Source organism: Hermetia illucens, chromosome 2 (assembly GCF_905115235.1).
Source record: "Hermetia illucens chromosome 2, iHerIll2.2.curated.20191125, whole genome shotgun sequence".
Lineage (NCBI taxonomy): Eukaryota > Metazoa > Arthropoda > Insecta > Diptera > Stratiomyidae > Hermetia > Hermetia illucens.
In genome coordinates, this window is record NC_051850.1 from 4,823,195 (window position 1) to 4,842,804 (window position 19,610).

At 44.6% G+C, this 19,610-nt stretch overlaps 1 protein-coding gene across 1 annotated transcript in view; it reads right to left on the reverse strand.

The window, feature by feature from the left end:
• Window positions 1–12,374: 12,374 nt before the first annotated feature.
• Window positions 12,375–19,610, reverse strand: part of LOC119650058 — a 191,335-nt gene continuing 184,099 nt past the window's right edge. Inside the window, exon 7 of the mRNA XM_038052548.1 lies at window positions 12,375–14,071. Within this exon, the coding sequence (XP_037908476.1) occupies window positions 13,985–14,071 (87 nt within the window). The 3' untranslated portion in view covers window positions 12,375–13,984. The remainder of the gene's footprint in view (window positions 14,072–19,610) is intronic.

Sequence of the window (19,610 nt, forward strand, 5' to 3'; positions counted from 1 at the left end):
TCCACTAGTCCATAGAAGGCTTGTCGCGACTGGGATCCCTCCAAGGCATGGAAGCCTCACACACCGTCGTTATTAGGTTCATTGTTACATACGACGGTGTTAGCCGCGACGCTATCAACCTCCGGAGCGACCGCCAGTGCCGTTTTTTCTGCTCCAAGAGCTTCGACGAACTTCCCGATGCTCTTCCTCTCGACATTCCCCAGGCAGGGGGAGTGGCACGTTGGTGCTCGCCGGCAAGTAACGTCAACTACTTCGAACGCTATGTATTGGTGGTCACTTGCCGAGAAGTCTTCCAGGACTCGCCACCCGTCAAATGATGATGTCAGAGGTTTCGAAAGTGATGCTAGGAATGCTTCCTTCACAGCCTGGGCATCGAAACGTTGGTACGGTTCCGGTGTTCAAAACTACGAGCGGGTTTCGCTGCCATTTCCAAAATCCGTTTACCTTTGGAGTCCGGCTGAGGTATATCCCATTCCAGCGCCCTAGCATTAAAATCACAGCCTACCAGGACTCGCTTCTCCATGCCCAAAACGGCGTTAAACAGAGAATAAGCCGCCGCCGAAGGTCCGGCTTCGTCTCATTCGGGGTCAGGTAAACGCTAAAAAATGTTATTCCTAAACGTTATCCCTCGGCCTTGGGCAAGAACACGAAGTCAAACATCGTCCCGAATCTAGATGACAGCAGTGCCCGATAAGTTGAGATGCCAAGGAGGCAGGGAAGGTCCCTGCTTCGGTATTGCCCGCTGATTAGCACTAGATCAGCATTTACCTCCTTAACGAATTGTGCTAGCAACTGATGAGCGGTTCACCACCGGTGCTAGTTAATTTTTAAAATGCGGATCATGCCATTCGCGACCTAGCTCTTTCTTGTTCGTTCCTAAAGATTGGACACCATCCCGAGCCTGCAGTGTATGCGACGCTCTCATCGGATTCGCCACGATCCCTGCAAAGAACGCTTTCATTGCAGATCTTCACTTGGTGAGCATCTCGGGCACATTGCCCTCCTGTCCGCTGCCTTGCAAGTTACTGACGTGTGTCTATAGTCCAGACACCTATAGCACTGGGTGAGGACTATCCGCATTCGTACCCTGTATACTACCCACCTAATTTTGAATCTCCCGCTGCTAAGGAGTTTCCTCGGGTATTGCTCGGGGACTTCCTTCACCGCGAGTTTTTGGCCTCGAGTCTAGAAACAAGAAGCTTCTCCCCCAATAACCCCTGGAGCGGTTCGCAGAACGTACTCTTGTTAGTCGTCTTCAGGCCAAACTCGGCGAGGACTCCGTCACCCCTCGTTTTCCGTACGGAAGACACCTTAATTCCGTAGTGTTCGAGTTTCTTACTGTAGTGGATTTCACTAAGGAGTTCCGCAAATATCTTGCCTTCCGTCAGCTTAATGAGTCTAGTCCTACTTCGTTTCCTCGTCTTTTCTGCTACTGGATTTTGCTTTGCAGCCTTCTGTTCTTTGGACAGACAGGTCTCTGGCGGCGTAATCAGTGGTTTCCGTTTATCCAGCTTCGCTTTCTTTTTTTGAGCACTGGAAACTACTTTGATAAATTCTCCTTCAGGCATGTCGCCTCTTTCCGCTATTTCCCCAGTTTGCTTTGAAGTGGGCTATCTGGGGTCCATTTGGCGCTTGCAGTCTTCTCAGCGGGAAGTGCGGCTATTTGATTTTTACTGGTTCTTTCCTCTTCGGTTCTAGCTAGGACGTCAACTGCATTTCCACTCGTTTCGTGTCCAAATTCACCTGCTCAGGAATAGCGATTCTGACCGGGCTTTTTTGTCGGAACAGGGGCACAGGGTATTGGAATTTCCTTCCCCGCACCGTCAGCGGCGCCGGTAAGGCTTCCTCTTTGTTTGGCTGTCCCGGCGTCACATCGGGTATGTCATCCCTCGCTGCGTCTTTCGCTGGTCGCTGCGGTGAACGACGCGTTTTTGTGCTGCGCCCACACGCACTCAACTCTTCCTCCTTCTCTGATATTTCGTCGATTTTTTTTTTTTGGTTTGGCTCTCTTCTCCATGGAAAACTCACCAGCATATTGTATGCAAGGGAGCGAGATTCAGGGACAGGTGTACTCTTGAGGACGCAGCCCTTACCCCAGTACCCTGGGGCTTGGCCTACGCTTAGCTAATCCTGCAATTTACGGATGAATCGTTCGATCGGGGTAACACAGTATTCTAACACCGGTCCAATGCACGCTACCCGACCAGGGTCTCGAAGGGGCTGGCTGCTAATAGACGTCACTCATTTCCTTCGCCAGAATGGCAACTGGGATCGTTCCTAGTATCCGTCCATCTGATGCAAGCGTTGAAAACCTTCGGAGGAATCGAGCGGTAAACCGAGTTTGTCTGCTTGCTTCTCTGAGAGTTAACACGCACCTCCGCCTACATGCGTGACGCGTAGAACAGAATGGACCGCACCACTTTGGCTTGAAGCAATCTCCAACATTGTTCCGGCTGGTTAACATTCATCAATGTGTTGCAGGTCCCACGGTCGCACTAGCTGCCTTGGGAAACATATACTCCAGGTGCACCTTAAAGTTCAGTTTGGCGTCGGTCATCAGCCTGTGCTATACGACCGCCTGTTTAGGGGCAACCACATGCCTACCGACTTGAACTTTCATAGTGTTCATAGATTGCTTCCATTTACTCATCCGTCAGGGGCAGTAAATTTTTCTCTAGGATTTTACCGTTCTCACTCTTTTCATCGTATAGACCTCCGTAGGGGACGTGGGTCCTTTGCTGTGACCACAACAATCAATGTGTGTGTGAGTGTGACAACACACAACTGTGACAACTACAGCCTCTTGTGGGACGGAAAAAAAGTACTCTATTGTACATGATATTCAAAAGCAGACAGCTCGACCCAGCCCTGAGCCCGTTGTGATGATGTGCTCTTTAGGGCCCTTATCCGTCTCGTCCCAGATAGTCCTCCCTGGGGGGTAATTCTCACCAGTGTCGCCAAATATCAGTAAGATCTAAGTCACCAATACCCCTATAACTCGGTTCCAGTTAGCGGAATATAATGCAGTTTAGGCTTGAATGGTAACAGCAGATGTTAGAGCTCAGCATGTCTTTTGTTAAGCCCATTGTAAAATGGAGCACCGAAACCCATATTGGCTCTTTCGTCGTTGCTGCTTTGGATGATAGGTTCCAGTCTATTGTAGATGACCCTCTCCATCATCTTTCCAATTGTACCCATCTGGTAGATGGGGCCATACAACGTTGGCCTTGCAAAGCTTATTTAGTTTGGGAATCAATACCAACTTTCGTTTTTTTCACAGAGTAGAGACTGTTCCTTTTCTTGGGACCGCCTCGAAGGTGTCGGTGAAAAGACCGACTCTTCAGTGCAGCTTCAAAGCTCAGTTAGAGATGCCATCCAAACCTGGGACCTTTTCTTTTTTTTCTTCCACGAATAAAGGAGGTACTACGCTCTTGTTGCGCTGGAGCACCGTTTGCCATCCTCGGGTCAGGAGTTCATGTTCTAATTCGAATCGTTTTAACAAAGGACCAAAGTCCATTTTGGAGATGCTAGAAAACTCGTGAGATCTACCTCTCTAGGCTCTGGCCAACACTGCTAATTTCTCCGAAGCTAAATGTAAGTGGGCTTCGTAAGAATAAGAAGCATTAGTGCCATGCTATGCTATTAAGCCCCACGTTGGGCGCCAGTCGATGTAAACATTTAAGATCTTTAAAAAAGGTGTCTTGGAATTAAATAACATCTACCCACGTACATGTACTCCGTTTTAAAAGGGAATTTAGAGATTGGCAGGTTGATGGACCTCTTATAAGCTATTCGTGAAACTCAATTGTACATATTTAGCCTTAGTGAATCCTGCTCAGCCCCACACAATATTGGAAAAAGTAGTATATCAGCTCCCACTCAAAGTGTTCCTGGAACTTACAACTGAAGGCTGAGCTTCTAAGTACATCAAATCTTCTTATTAAATTTATACTCCTCTGCGAATTTGAATCACAAAACTCAATTACAATCAAGCATCCATTCACGAAATGAAAATCTCGTTAAAAAGGTATTCGGTGCTAAAAAAGATTTCGTGTGGAAATTTTTTCGTTACTGTAAAGACTTTTATCAAACTAATGTGATTTTTTCCGATGAAATTTGTAGGTATCACAAAAATACAGGCGTGGGATTGATCCCATTTAAAAAATTTTCCCATACATGGTTTTGAACTTTCGAAGGAAGGGTAGGAAAATTTAATTTTCTGCTTTCCTGCAAGGAGACAACAAAAGAAAAGTGTAGCCCACCATTGGGGTGACAATATAGCAGTTGATGCCCTTTTTAATTGCGTGAAGCAGCATTTCATCAAAATCGGTTCAATATCTGTTCGACTGTTGGTCACCTGGAATTTATTTAAAACCCATTCATACTATTGTTATTAGATTTGTCGAGGTTAAGGGTCATCAGTCGGCTCCGTTGTGAATCCGGGCAACCCTCTGCATGAATTATTGAGTTTAAGGAGGAGGACTTCCCGCACGTACACGATTTGAGTCCATACACTGCCGTCGACACCACCTCCCTTATCAACTACGCCTATAAAACCGCCCCTGGAACAGTCCAGTCTAGTGATCATTGCAGAAATGAAAACAAATCCATTAAGAGATAAAAAATAATCCCCAGGATAAGTTTTGAAGAAAATGCTCCTCCGAAGTAACACTTAATCCAAATTCCAGCACTTAAAACTTTAATCCAAATGAAATCCACCCTTACCAGTAAGGAGCTTCCTTAATCCTACTTTATAATTTGCCAGAAAAACACCAACATAATTCCTCAACTGCTTATTTCAAGCTCCTTGGAATCAACTGCAACTTTCCCCTCATCCAAAATTTGTATTTCACTTTAATTGGAAATCTTGCCAAAGTTCCGGATACTTTTGCCCCCTCCTAACCCAAAATTATCTTAACTTGAGTTCTCATCCCTCTTCCTTCAATGGAAAACACAATCAAAGTCAACCATACTGGACTCCACTCTTGCTCTGTTTCGAAAAAAAAAACCCAATTAATTTATTTTTAATTGCCATTAAACAAAAAAAGAAGTTTCGGTAACTTTCAGATAAACTTTTTGAGAAGTTCACCGGACACTTGAGGGTTCAGACATATTGAAATGGGATTTTGAATATAATTTATTGTTTATCTGGGATCAAAGTTTGTAAGTTTAATGAAGTTTTCATGTCGGGGTCAGTCTACTATTTGCGGAGTTCTATGGAAGTTGAATAATGAATTTCAGAGTACAGAGAATATCCTTTTCCATGTATGACTTTTACCCTTTGCAGCTTACATCAGGAAGTAGTTTCGAAGAAGTAGATATCACCCTTTTATCTGGGGCTAAGTTATGCCGCGTATGAGCAGGACTATAGAGAAAATCTCTGGGCCCGGGGTCAAAATTAGTTGGCTCCTTCCATTGTCCCTGTAGCTTTACATATTTCGGTATGTCTAAATTCCAGAAGTCCGAGAAATTTTCAGACCTGCGCAAAATCACTCCTTCCTTGAGTCCTTCCTCACCATTTCCACCCCTTGTTTACATGAGTATAAGGTGAAACCCTCCAAATACTTGACAACTACAATCAAATCTACCTTCGTTTATAGTTGTTTGCTGAAGATTGGGTACGTCGCTGTCAAAGATTTTCCACAATGAACAGCATACATGGTCGTCTTGAATACCTCTGAAGCCATCAAAGTCCCGAGGGTTCAACACGAGTGGCTGTCGCATAAGCATAATCCCACGGTGTTGATTTGGAAACTACAACCAGAGCGCGGCCGTGACTAGCACCGCGTTACTGGTTTATACTGAGTCCGGGTTTATGATTCATACCAGTGGATGCCGGATCTATCTATCACTTCTGCATCAGATTAAAGATACGGCGCCCAAAGTGTAGGCGACAACATGACCTGAATACAACAACAATGAAACTCCCACAATGGGACCAACCGTAAATAGCACATCTTTCTGGATTTTTTCTGCAGCATATGCTCTCAGAGGGCTATCCCCGTTCCCATGGAATCAGATAAAGTCTAATGAGGCCTGGTGGCATTTGCAGACACAAATCTGATAGCCAGCCCCCCCCCCCTCCCGAGTACGACGGGACGGCACTTCCCAATGACAATGCGAAGAACCACAACGAAACCTTTCTAACCTGCAGGGGCAATAGCTTCCTTCTGTCAATTATTCCGCTGGTGCCAGCACGTGGAGGTTCTCCTCGGCTACGATTTTGATTCAGCCGGCAGAGATGCTACTCCGTCTTCCTCCTTTGCCATCTTAGAAATCGTATTTAGACACCAGTTGGTATCCAACTATCTGCCACTTGAAGTCGCGTCTAATGGGAATTCTGGCAACTCTTTATAGGTCGTCTGCCTGTCTGTCTGTCACACCCACTTTTCTAAGAAAGGGTTATGCCAGTTGATACGAAATTTGGTGGGACGTTTGAAACTACAAAAGCCAAAAATCACCAAACTGCTCCCATTGGCCATCTAGGCCTGAAATTAATCTCCAAAGTTGGATAGACTTAGTTGTTGTTGTCTCTTTTGTGTAAATTTACTGCAACTTAAAACACTGAATATCAATATCAGTGGCCGATAAAAAGAATTCACTTTCTTTCAGTTCACAGCATTGTTGATTGGTCTCACGCATAGCAAAATGATTTGCTTCCTTCTCTTGCGCCCAGTCCAACTGCCCCTCAAGTTTTTTGTTATTAATAGTGAGAACTACCTCTTTCTATTCGTCCGCCAAGTTCAGCTTCACCATCCATAACCCTGACTTAATGGTGTGCCTGGTTTCATCTTCGCCCAACCAATCAACGTTGCGTCCTCTTCTTCACGGACGGCAAGCACTCCATCGTTCATGGTGTCCAAAGTAGGGATCTCACCAGGGAACGGCGAGGAACACCATTATGTATTGTTCCGGGTTATCATCCGTTTTGTACTAAAGGAAATTCTTCGGAAGGCAACATTCATATAACCGACCTAGTACTCAGGACACGCAGTTTAATGAACCCTATTTGGTCGGATTCAAGACGGGTAGCACGAATTTCGCCTTCCGAGCCAGATCGCAGCAAATATAGACATGATGAACTCCATATCGTCCCTCTGTTGGTCCACCAGCTTTGCAAAGTCTATATGTCCGCAGATAAGACGGAAATCAACATCGATATAGCTGATCTATTTCTGACCTGCTTCTAAGGTAACCAAGAATGTTTTTTCGTTGAAATTACCGGTAGACCAGCTTACCATCGCAGTACGCCTTCGGTAGAAGAGTTATTGGGAGAAATGAATCTAGCTTTTACAATACCTTCCGATTCTGAAATCCCCGTACATCAATTTGGTAGATGATATAAAGTTATCTTGAAGCAAAGAGAAAACTGGGACGAACCAGAAGAATGCATGTCAGGATATCTGCTACACCGATGGCCCAAAAATAGAAAATGGTTCTGGAGCCGGCGTCTATCTCTCGAATAAAAATGGGAAGTGGGCTTTTCCCTTTGGACAATATACAACGGTCTTCTAGGCTAAGCTGTATGTGATATTAAGGGCAGCAACCTGGATGATTGGTGAACGGTTGAAGGGCAAGCCGATAGTCAAACTGAATTGAGGGTGTTGAGCTGTCCTTTGATCACTCCAAAAATCGTTCAGGAATGTAGAAGTGGATTGAACTCTGTTTTTAGATTCAATACAGTGGAACTACTCTGGGTACCTGGTCATTCTGGTGTAGAAGGAATTAAAATCTTGGATGCTTCAGTAAAAGGGGGTTCACCCAGACCGGAACCAGCAATTGGGGTGTCAGTGGCGTTGGCTAATGCTGCTGTCAAAAATTAGGAAAAAGCTTCCCATAATGACAGGTGGACACTAAACTTCTCCTATCAGAACTAAATAAATATGAGGCAAAGTTTATCCTGTGGAAAAGCAGGAAGATTTGCAGAAGTTCTGTGGCCATTCTGTCTGGCCATAATTCCCTAGCTAGGCATAGGAATCCGGCATCATCTTGGAAGTGTCCATCCTGTAAAAAGGAAGCAGGTGCCACGGAACATTTTTATGTGATTGCGCCGCTTATGGTGTGCTCCAACTAGGGGCCACTAGGGTCTGAGTGCTCAAAGGCTTTGCCTCTCTCCACCTCAAACGCACACACACATACGCCCACCCGTAAATCGGTTTTTTGTCACCTGGGTCGACTGGGGATCTCTGGGTACCCTTTTTATAGCCATTTTGTTTTACGAATCAAAAATGAGTGAACACGTATCCATGCACATTCTCAAAAGGAAATACATCGATATGTATTTACGCATCAATAATTCATACTCTTATCCGTCACCTCAGATTGTGTCTGATGGAGGATATGGCAATTCGAGCCGTTTGCCTATCTGTAACACGAACTTTTCTCAAAAACGGTTATTCCAATTGACACAAAATTTTGTGGAAAGGTTGCAACTGGGAATGCTCACGTATATGGAGAGTAAGATCATTCCCTTCCTCAATTGGTAAAAATTGTGCCCCTCATTCGCAAGAAAAATCAAAATGGTCATTCATGCGATGGACATACTGTTTCACCAGATACTGTGCTATATACTATCAGGACGATTGGTTGGTAATGAGAATTCACCCTGCTTCGACTCAGAGTATTGTCGTATGCTACCGCCCAGACAGGAGTCGCGCATAGTAGAATGGATTTCACCACATCTGCGATAAGGCACTTAATTTTGGCCTTCACTAGAAATGACTCGAACTCGACGCTTTGGTAGACCACCCGCAAGCTTTATCCAGAGAAGTAGCTTGACGTATATCAACCTCTCCATTATCTTCCCCATTCCGTCTAAAAATTCGATAGGGCACCATTTAGAAATGACGGCAGGTAAGGGTCCAGGAATAGGACTAACTTCTGTCTCTTCCTTTTCAAATGTGTTTTGAACCGCTTGGCCTTCATCGTAGTAGCCAATTTGGTAGCCTTGTTCAGAATCCTGTCTAATACTCAATCCTCCTTACCTCAAACGCCGCCAGTTCCTTATCAGTAACCACATTGATCGAGGACACACCCCGGATGAAGTCCGTTCTCCACGAGCTTCAAAAAAAGGGCCGCAACTTTTTTCAACGAGAATCGTCCGAATGTCACTTGCGGTGTCTGGTATTTTATTCATCGCGAACCTATGGATGACTTCTTATGGCTTGGTATTAGCATCGAGAAACAACCGACCTCCTTTAAGGTGACCAAGAATGCCTCTTCCTCTGAAGATGCGGAAAATTAGCTAACACTCTTTTACTTTTAGTGCGCTTTCGGTCGTCCTACCTTTCGTTGCCTATTTCAGGAGAGTGGCCTGGCGATCGCCAAAGAAGTAATAAGGTATGTAAAATTGACGATCGATTATAAGCCTCAATCTTGGAAAGTCGGCACATATTCAACGATGGCCAATACGCTGGTTGTGGTTTCGATAAGGATCTGTCCCCAGTGTTCGTTACTCGGCATCCTTATTCCACGGCTCATGAGTTGAAATTGGCGGCAATTATTTTAGGGCCGTCAATTCTAGCTAGCGTCTAATACCAAATTGTCCAACCCCTTTTTTGTAGTGTGCTATTGTAGAGAAAGGAGGAGTGATAAAAGGGATATTGTGAATGATGTTTTAAAATATCTATAATAAATGTAAGATGTCTGCGAATTATCATGTTAATTCTATTCAGTAATATCGAAAGGGACCGCACATTGGACAATATCCTCTACTCTATATCCCTGCTCCACACCTTGCCTCCGATACCTACAATACGACGGTCTGATTATGCATAAAATGCGGCTCAATAGGTTACGTTGGGCGGGTCACTTAAACCGTATGGATGAGGATGATCCCACCCGGAAAGTCTATAAGGGCAATATCTATGGTAGAAAAAGAAGACGGGGCAGACCCTGCCTAAGATGGAGCGATGGCGTAGGTCAGGACGCCAGACAGCTTTTAGGGATATCGAATTGGTGGACCTCGGCGCAAAACCGGGATGTCTGGGGTTCCTTATTAAGGCAGGCCTAGACAGGATAGCGGTTGTTGTGCCGTTGATGATGATATCGATTATGCCAAGGTTTTCGACAGCGTCTCGCATATCTGGCTAATCGATGTCCAAATTAATAAAGCTTTCGGCAACAGTCATGGAAGGGTGGCACACCACCTTATCAGTGACCTTGATATCCATGACCAAGACAGACTTAGCTACCTAGGAATTCTGCAAGGAACCCATGTTTGAATTGGTGATCTGCTATCTGAATTTCTGCGACGTGTAAAGCAGGTGGTGCGGAAGTTGCATTTCTTGGGGAAGAATAAAATGCGCGCATTGAACGCATTCAGAATTTTGACGCGGACGAAAACCGATCTGGAAAACGTCCAGCGGGGGATACGGGCTACTATGTCCAAATTCCGAATGCATCATTTAAATTCTGCCCCGGAGCGGATGAACCTGCCTCGTGACATCGGAGGCAGGAGCGTGGTTGACATGGCAGCACAAGATCACCGCCAAGTCCCGCGCATATTTTAACAGCAAAGAGCAGGAGACTCCCTTGCATGTGGCTGTTTGTAAGGCTGATTGTGGGATGACTCCACTTAACTTGAACGATCGATCTTTCAATCCTCTGAGTTGGTGGAGATCAGACCAAGAGCGGATCGATGAACGGAAGTCGGAGGCAATGCACGATAAACACGTGAACTATCTTTGGTAGGCATTTGTCGAACAGATGGCTGTGTGCTGGGGAACTTTTTGCTGAGATGTATGGATTCAAGCGTACCATTCAAGACGGCTTGGTTGCCACCCGATCTTATAATATGCTTATAATGAAAGAGCGAGTGGAGAATGACCAGAGCAGAATGTGTGGTTCGGTTTTGGAAAAGTTGAACCATCTTATCTCTGGCCGCACTGTAATGGCACCGGTGTAATAAATGAACAGACATAATGCTGTATGTAAGGCAATTCTTTAAAACGTGGCATAAAAACATGGGATGATCGCGGATACATGTCTGCTTACAGCATGTACTGGGACCAGCAAGTTCTAACTGATCGGCTGTCGCCTGGCGTACTGTTAGTTAACATGACGTTCTGCATAGGCGCTCCATTTTGCGGAGGGTTCTGGACCGATTCCCCCACTAACCTACCACCGGCCACCACCCAGCGCCCTTTATCTTTCAACTAGGAAGAATCGTGCGAGCCTAAATGCTTGGAACTTAGTGCTAGTGTTAGGCAGCTAGGGCTAGTATTAGGTGACATCTCGGAAAGAAAATAAATAAATGAAGAAGATCCAAGGTCATCATTCTCTCCAACACAGAACGGCAAGGAATATCATAATGTACCGTTTCGGACCATTGTCCCTCTCGCACTAGTGAAAACTCATCGAAAGAAACTGTCGATTAACCCGGCCTAGTACCTAATTAATCAACCCCAGTTGGGCGGATTAAAGGCGTGTACGGATTTCGCCTTTCGTGTCAGATCGATGAACACTGTTATGGCAGTAACCATATAACTGTCTTGTCGAAGTCCATATTGTCACTCCGATAGACCACGTGTATACTGAACGAAGGAGAATAGCCATTTGTATGTCACTCTCTCTTCATCCACATCCTTATCTGCCTAGACAGATAAGGCAATATGGGGAAGGCACGCCAGGTAGTTTTTCATAGTTCGACAGCAATATTGACTTCGGCCTCTTCCACTGGTCGCGGAACACCTCTTTCATTATCCACGATTTAAATGTGCTTGTGAAGCACTAGGGTCTGGCCAGTCAACCTGTGAGGTTCCTACCCAGCGCCTCATCAGTGGCCACATTGATTTAGAAAATGTTCCTACCCAGCGCCTCATCAGTGACCACATTGATTTAGAAAATGTCTGTGGCACCTCTGAGTGAGATGCATATTTTATTGACGTAGGAGCCGTGATCTCCTTCTAAGGTGCCTAGGAATGCCTTTCGTCGAAATCCAAGGTAGATCAGCTAGCGATCGTGGCCTTTTCACTTTCAGTACGTTTTTGGGAAACCCTTCCTGCACTTCTAATGCCAGGAGAGATAGCCTGTCAGATTATCCCTCTCACCAAAGAGGTGTTCAGTTATGCCAAATCGACGGCCGAGTGTCAACATCTATTTTGGAAAGTTGACGAACATTCAGCGCAGTTTTCGATAAGGACTTGTGCCTGGTATTCCCGACTCGGTATTCCTACTCCAAGGCTCACGCATTCAAATCTAGCATGTAACATGAACCTGTCCAGCCTTTTCCTATAATGAGCTATTGTGGCGAAGGGAGGAGTGACCTTATTCACAGAGTTACCAATATCCGTAAATCTTGTAATCCTTTGGGGAATGTGTTCGACGAAAAGCAATGAAAGATAAAAAGCATCCCTTTCAAAATAACGTTCGTTCAATATTTTCGTATTTATTGTACGCATCCTTGTTAATTCTTCAATTTTATTCACGTAGACACTGAATCCTCAGTTCCTTTACAATATACAATATTTTCCTTAACTACTCACTCACTGTAAATGTATGTGGCAACTACTACATACTTACATTGGTTCACCTATGCTTTACAATTACGTTTGACTTCTAAAGTTATTGGAGTTCAACAATAGGATCAGCTGCAAAACAGCAGCTTATTGGTTGCTTAATTATCCTTAGGAGTTATTTTTACACTAACCTAGCTCGCTTTATACATGACTAAACCTTTGGGATTGCATCCCAACCTCCTCTGAACTTTACACAATACAAAAATGAATAAGGCTAAAACTTCAAGGACTTTAAGGACATGAATGAAGCATTGGAACTTTGTTTTCCTATTACAGATTTTTCTATTCCTTGAACACAATCTATTGCGGAAAAACCTCAATTTCATGGAATAGAACTAGAATGACATCATTCTCCGGCAATAACCAATTGCAATTCCTTTTACTTCCTCAGAAAACTATTCTTGTCAATTTACAATAAAAAGTCCCTTCAAGGAAAAATGGGAAAAGGAATGGAAAATGTTTGCTTTCGGGATGAGGTAGGACACAATAAATAGCTGGAAGACATATTGGCAATTGTTTGGTGGCCAGTTCTGTGGAAGAATTTCATGTCTGCTGTCGTCTTCTAGTTATTTCATGGGCAATTTCAGGTATTCCCGGGAGGAGATCTACAAACAAAAGGATATTTTCTCGGAGGACTATTTGTTCTGACACATCCCCCAGCAATAACAAAGCCGGGGAACCTTATACATGGGATTCTCTTATGCTTCCTCTCCACTGAGAGTTAAAAATAAATCCTCGTTACGTTTGAATTTATTCATCAGTTCATCGAGGGTGTACCCTTTTCGTGTTCCCTAGGTCCTGATGCATAATCAGCGACCGATATAATCACTTACGAGCTATTATTGGAACATTTTACAGCTTTCTCCTTAGATCTATTTGACTGTTAACGTTATTTACACGAATATAACCTCTGCATTGGCTTTGGTATTTACAATGGTTCCCTGAATTTTACAAAATAAGCTATGTACAGGTTGATGTTGCTTGTTTTGGTTCACTTTACAGCCTAACTATGATCGCTAGCATGCTTAAGATACTCTTTAAAATAAGATAACTAGTTGAGCGTAGATTTCGACGGTTATCAGGAGACCCATGCATGTCCACTGAACGATATTCCGGACGTGCTGCTCCTTTTGTCAAACCGACCCCACCGAATTGCTGTCATATGCAACCAGCAAGGAGTCGTCCTCCTCGCTTCCACTGTTGGCGCTCTTCTCCAACTCGTCGATAACCTCCAGCTGCGATCGTACACGATATTTTCTGCTCCGATTCATGGGGCTGTGATCTTCGAGGTTCGCTAAATCTGTATCACAGTCTTCAATATCCGACATAGTGTAGTCGAAACTATCGTCGTCATCGTCGAAATTCTCATTTAGGAAGCATTCACTATCGCTGCCTGTTCCACCACAACCCCCGCCACGCGATGATGTATTTGTGGTCTGTGTACGATCGGAATCGTTAAGGTTATATCATAGTTCTATCACTTCGGGACCCTTCCATGTAATGCCAATTCGAAGGAGGTTGTAGAATCGCATAACGCCCCACATTGCAAGGACCTGAAACAAAAAAAATATACATGAATAATATATAAATAATCATCCTACATGCATTGTCCTTTCACATTTTCTCATTTCAGGTTGAAAGATACAACCCATCGATACCTTGAAAAATATAGATGAGGAATAAAGGGCAGCGGTGTAGGTACAAAATAAAGACCCTAGCTATATATTGGCGCTGGTTGTTCTGATACATCATATTCTGCTTCAATTATCCCCCCCCCCCCCAAACTGCGTTTCGAGCCCTGACAGTAAGCTCACCATCATTTGCAAAATACCAATTTTACCTACAGACAGAAGTTACTTCTAGTCTACCTCGGGATCAGAAATTTCTTTATCAGGTTTGCAGAGTAGCAGATGTCCTGGGAACCATTTTGGACGATCTCATCTGTGCGGAAACAGGGTAAACTGCAGAGCCTCCTAAAGAAAATTTTGGACGTTATCGCTCCTACTAAATCATGCCTCGCAAGCCCCGAAACGTTTGTCGCCCAGAGGACCCACGAAATCTCCCTTTCGAGAACTGGACCACATAAAAAGCTACCTTCCCCAGTGTAGGGCTGGGAAATTCATCATCCCTCAGCCTCGTTCTGACTGGCCCCACAATACTGCAGGCTCAGGATACAGACCAGTGAATTCGAAGCCGATCTGTCATCTATGCCGCAATTAAGGGGCACGGCACGCGAATTGCATAGCATTATCTTCCGGCATTGACCTTCCAAGGAGCTGTCCCTGCGATATGGTCGCAACCACAATCATGAAACCTACATGAGGGGCCTAATCACAAACAACTGGCCCATCACCCTCACCCATTTCGCGTACTCATATATCACCCGACCTTTACTACTATCGTTCCCTCTAATCTGCCACTTAAATTTAACACTCTCGTCTAACAATCTTTTGATCGCAATTGGTCAAAATCCTTCTAGCTCACTACTATGTACTAAAAAGATCCTTTTCTGCAAAGATACATTCCCTTTGTACATCCTGGGGAATGCCGGACTACTTCTACTTCAATAGGAGGAACACCCACGAATAGTTGCATGGCATCGGTCAGAACCGTGCGGTGAACAGAAAAATAGGCCAACAACGTCAGTCGTTGACAAGCGTAGAGTTGTTTCCTGCCCTGCACCGTCATGACAAATGCATTAAACAAAAGAGGCCTCGTACGTAAAGAATGCAACAAAAACCCCCGAAATATTTAGATCTTGCAGGCTTCCTGCTTAAACCTTCTTTAGGAGAATAATATCTAAAATAACTCTCCGGCGAACAACATTCGTACAAACATTGGCCATGAGATGGTATTAGCACATCTCGACAGTCATTCTTTTTCAGCCAGACTGCAGAGACCTGAGCCTTGTCATGCTTTGGTCAATCTCACTACACTGCAACGTTCACCTAGTCATGAATAAACACTGTCATGTCATGTCTGCATAGGATTTCGGTTCACCTTAATCACGACAATATCGTGACTTCGTTTCTCTTTGCTTATCTGGTAGACCGTTTCCCAAGCGTCTTAACTACGCTCACCTGCGAATCGCCTCCAATCTTCTTCTGTGACTGCTTCAACTCCTTCTTTTTCTTCAGCTTTTGTCTCGTTCCCCCCGCTCTATCGAATGTCTGATCCGAGTGCAATCGTGAGGCTTTTAAATCCCCATCCAGCGTATCAAGCCACCGTTGCTTCGGCCTGCCTTTTGGTCGTATACCATTGACTTCAGTGCTCCATAACGATCGCGGATATCCTCATTTCGGATGTGATCAAACCATCTCAAGCCACTAGTCCAACGCAACATCTTCGTTTCCATTACCGCAAGACACCGTTCATTGTCTTTTATAGTCGGCCAACACTCAGAACCATAGAGAGCGACAGGAAGGACAACGTTGCGGTACATTTTAGATTTGAGATGTTATTTAAATCGCTCAGTTCAGGGCAGGTCACTGCCGCTGACAGTATTTGTGCCTATATCATGGGGATCAGTCGTTAAAAATTCAGTTTTATTCAGATTCAATCTGAGATCGTGTTGCTTGAGGTTGCTTAAGATCATTTTTGCTATGAGGCGTCAGGAAAACATCATCTGCATAAAGCAGTGTATAGGGCGCTGGACGTTGGATGTCCCGTGTGACAGTTCCCATAACAAGAGTAAAGAATAGTGGTGAGAGAGCGGTTCCTTGATGAACAGTAACAGAGACACGGAGCGGTTTTGATACACCCGCCATACTTCGAACTTTACTTTTCGGATCGTGGTAGAGCAATTGAACCCAGCGCACGAGTTCTTCCGGTACTAAGTGTTGTCGTAAAGCATACCAGATGAGTTCGTGTGCCACACGGTTAAACGCTTCCTCTAGATCCAGAAATGCAATGTAAAGAGGGCGATACTTCTCACGGTGTTTTTCCATGAGTAACCGCGGAGCGTGTCTTACATCAGTAGCTCCACAGTTTTTGACAAATCCGGCTTGATTAATGGTTATTTCAACGATTTCGCGACTACGGTTGTCAAGAATGCGTTCTCGACATGCTTATAAATTTGCTAATTGTCGGCGTTTCTTTTCACGGACCTTCCTTTGGGCATTGTCATTCCAAAGCTAAGCATCTCGGTTGATGTACCACTTACCTGGCTTGGTGACCCCATTTTCATTTGGTTTTGTGGTTTTTCGGCAATCGTAATGGTTGATAATCGCGGAAGTAAGATGATTTCTTCTTTCTTCTTACGAAATCCCAACCATTTAATGCGCGGTGGATCAGTATGTTCCTCACGCTGTTTTATCGGTGGATTAATTCGCAGGACGGAAATCAACGGCCGGTGAGGAGCGATGGTGAGCTTCACCAACGCAACTTGACCTCAACCTGATTGCATCAAAACCATCAGGGAATACTCCAGAGACCATTGGTTCCCCCTTAATCCAAAAACCCACGAAAAAGTCACTTCGCTAACAGCAGCAACTAATTCCGTTGAGTTATCGTCCACTGCAATAGTTCTACCGGGACCATCAGCTTAAGCGTTTTGAGAAAGGAAGTCCTAGCACCCAAGTATGTCAAACCAGGTAGCAGAATGGGAGCGGCTTTGGCTCGCTTGCCAAAGGAGTAAGGCTGGTCAGCATGTATGCTTAACTAAAAACTTGCCACCCCAGATAATCGATTCGACTTATGCACGTCGAGACAGGCATCCGTTGCAAATATTGTAAGGACACATTAATATTCTGGCAATGATTGGCAGATGTGCACTTTGACCAGACGCCATCCCATTATCGAACACCTCCGCATGATCTGTCATTCCAACATACCTACACGACACCGAACAAAGACTTGCAGATTGAGATCCAAAATTTGACGACGATTATTATTATTTTCCAAAAGAAGATATACAAATGTCCATTTATTGGTCCACCAATTCAATATCCCCAAGAGTTGTCTGACGTCTCGGCCTCCGCCATCGCTCCATCTTACGCAGAGTCTGCCTCGTCTTCTTTTTTCTACCATAGACATTGCCCTTGGTTTTGTTGGTGTTCATCTTTAGTCCGACTCTATTTGTCTCTCTTTCTAAATCCAAGGCCAATGACTAGGTGGGAGAGCAAGCAGATGTCACCAGCATAGCCGTGGCCTTTGAGGAAAGATGTCATTGTCCATTGAATTCCTGTACGTCCTCCGGACAGGGCAGCAAGAAGAACGTCACCCATTATAAGAAGAAATAATATCAGTGGCAGGATGCAACCTTGGCACCCTCGTTTTGGACTTCAACACTATCCTGGATTTTACCCACGTGCAGCACGTGACATTTGGCGCCATCATATGTTGTTCTGGTAATAGCTATTCGTTTCTCCAGAATGAACCCCCTACGTAGACACACCAGATACACTCCCCTTTCGCGCAATTGAAAGCTTTCTCAAAATCAATGAAGAGCAGGTGCAGCGAGCCTCGAAATTCAGCTCACTGTTCCGAAATGACTCATCGAGTATTGTTGTGGTGAACGCAGGAGTATCCGGAGCAGAAACCAGTTTGCTCTCTGTTGAATAAGATTTCGGAATGTTCTCCGATGCGTTCCAGGATTATTTTAGACAATATCTTTGCAATCGCAGGGAGCACGCAGATACGCCTTCAATTGTCACCCTCAAAAAGGGTATCTTCTTTTGAATCTTTACTATGATCCCCTTCTTCTCCTCTCTGCTGCAAACTCCAAGATTTCCATACGAGTGAAAGTAGGAGATCTGCAGTAACTGCAGGTGGAGCGATAAATAACTCTACCGGGAGACCGTCAAACCCAGCTGTTTTACTCCGTTTTTGTGCATTGATGGCCAAAATGATTTCTCTCCAGCTTGGAGGATGGTATGGGAAAGGTTCTTAGATTATTTATAATAAGGACCTTGAAGACTAGCGACTCCTGTGAATGAGAAAGTAATAGAAACCATGCGCAGTCTAATTTCACTGAGAATATGTATGACCACATCAGGTGAGACTGTTCGTATTATAACGGAAATTATTTCAATAGGCGGTTTAACAGCTGAGGAGCACGAAAGAAGTAGAACAACAAAAAATCGATCCGGTATGACAGAGTGCTTCTAAAAAATAGAAGGATTGTAGAGAAGATGGCAACGGCAGTGGGGTAATTTTGACGACTAAGAAGCTCAATGGTTTGGGACGAGAGCTGCAATATAAATCACGAATGCGGTCCAAATGGTTGCAAACTTGTCTCCTGATGGTCTATGTACCCCATATGGTGTCAGCATTGCTACCTTTGAGGATTTCCATGATGCCATTAAAGAAGGGAACCAATTTGATGACTGGCTAATGAAACTCCCTGTTATGTCAGCTGACTACGTAACTCACACAACAGGCAGGTCGGCACGATATTGGCCAAGACGTCTTCTATCAACTATTCGATACAAAGACCTATGAACTGTGAGCGTGCGTACCGATGACTACGAAGCTATTGGGGTGATCTTAATGGTCTTGCCGGTGAAAAGGTCAATGATGACATAAATCAGCGGCGACAAGAGAGTTTTGTATTGACTTGCCAAAAACCAGAACTAATGCACCCAGGATACCGAACGCTTTTGTTATGATGATGACAAGGAGATTACATTGCATACCCATTGATGAGCTGCGGCGGACAGGTGGCGGGAATACCTCGAACAGATTTCGGTGAAAGAATTTGCTCAGCCAAATCAACGCATCAACGAAGGACTCAAATCCAAAATCTACCGCAATGTTCACCCTGGTGCCCTTTATAGTTCTGAGTGCAGATGGACTACTAAAGACAATGAACTTCGCCTTGCGGTAATGAAGACGAAGGTGTTGAATTGGGTTGGGATGAGGACAACTGCGGTCGATATGGGGTTACACCCATCGTGGAGGAGTTGCGAGAGAAGCGAGCCTTTCCATATGAACTAAGCTCGTTTCTGAGAAGAATGATCAAGACGAGCCGACTTTGCCATTAGATGTTTACCTTACTTATGGGGCATGGCCGCTTTAAGAAGTATTTTCTTCGCTTTGGATTGGATAAGGTGCCAGCTGCCAACAGTTCGAATGCGAACAAAAAAAAACCCG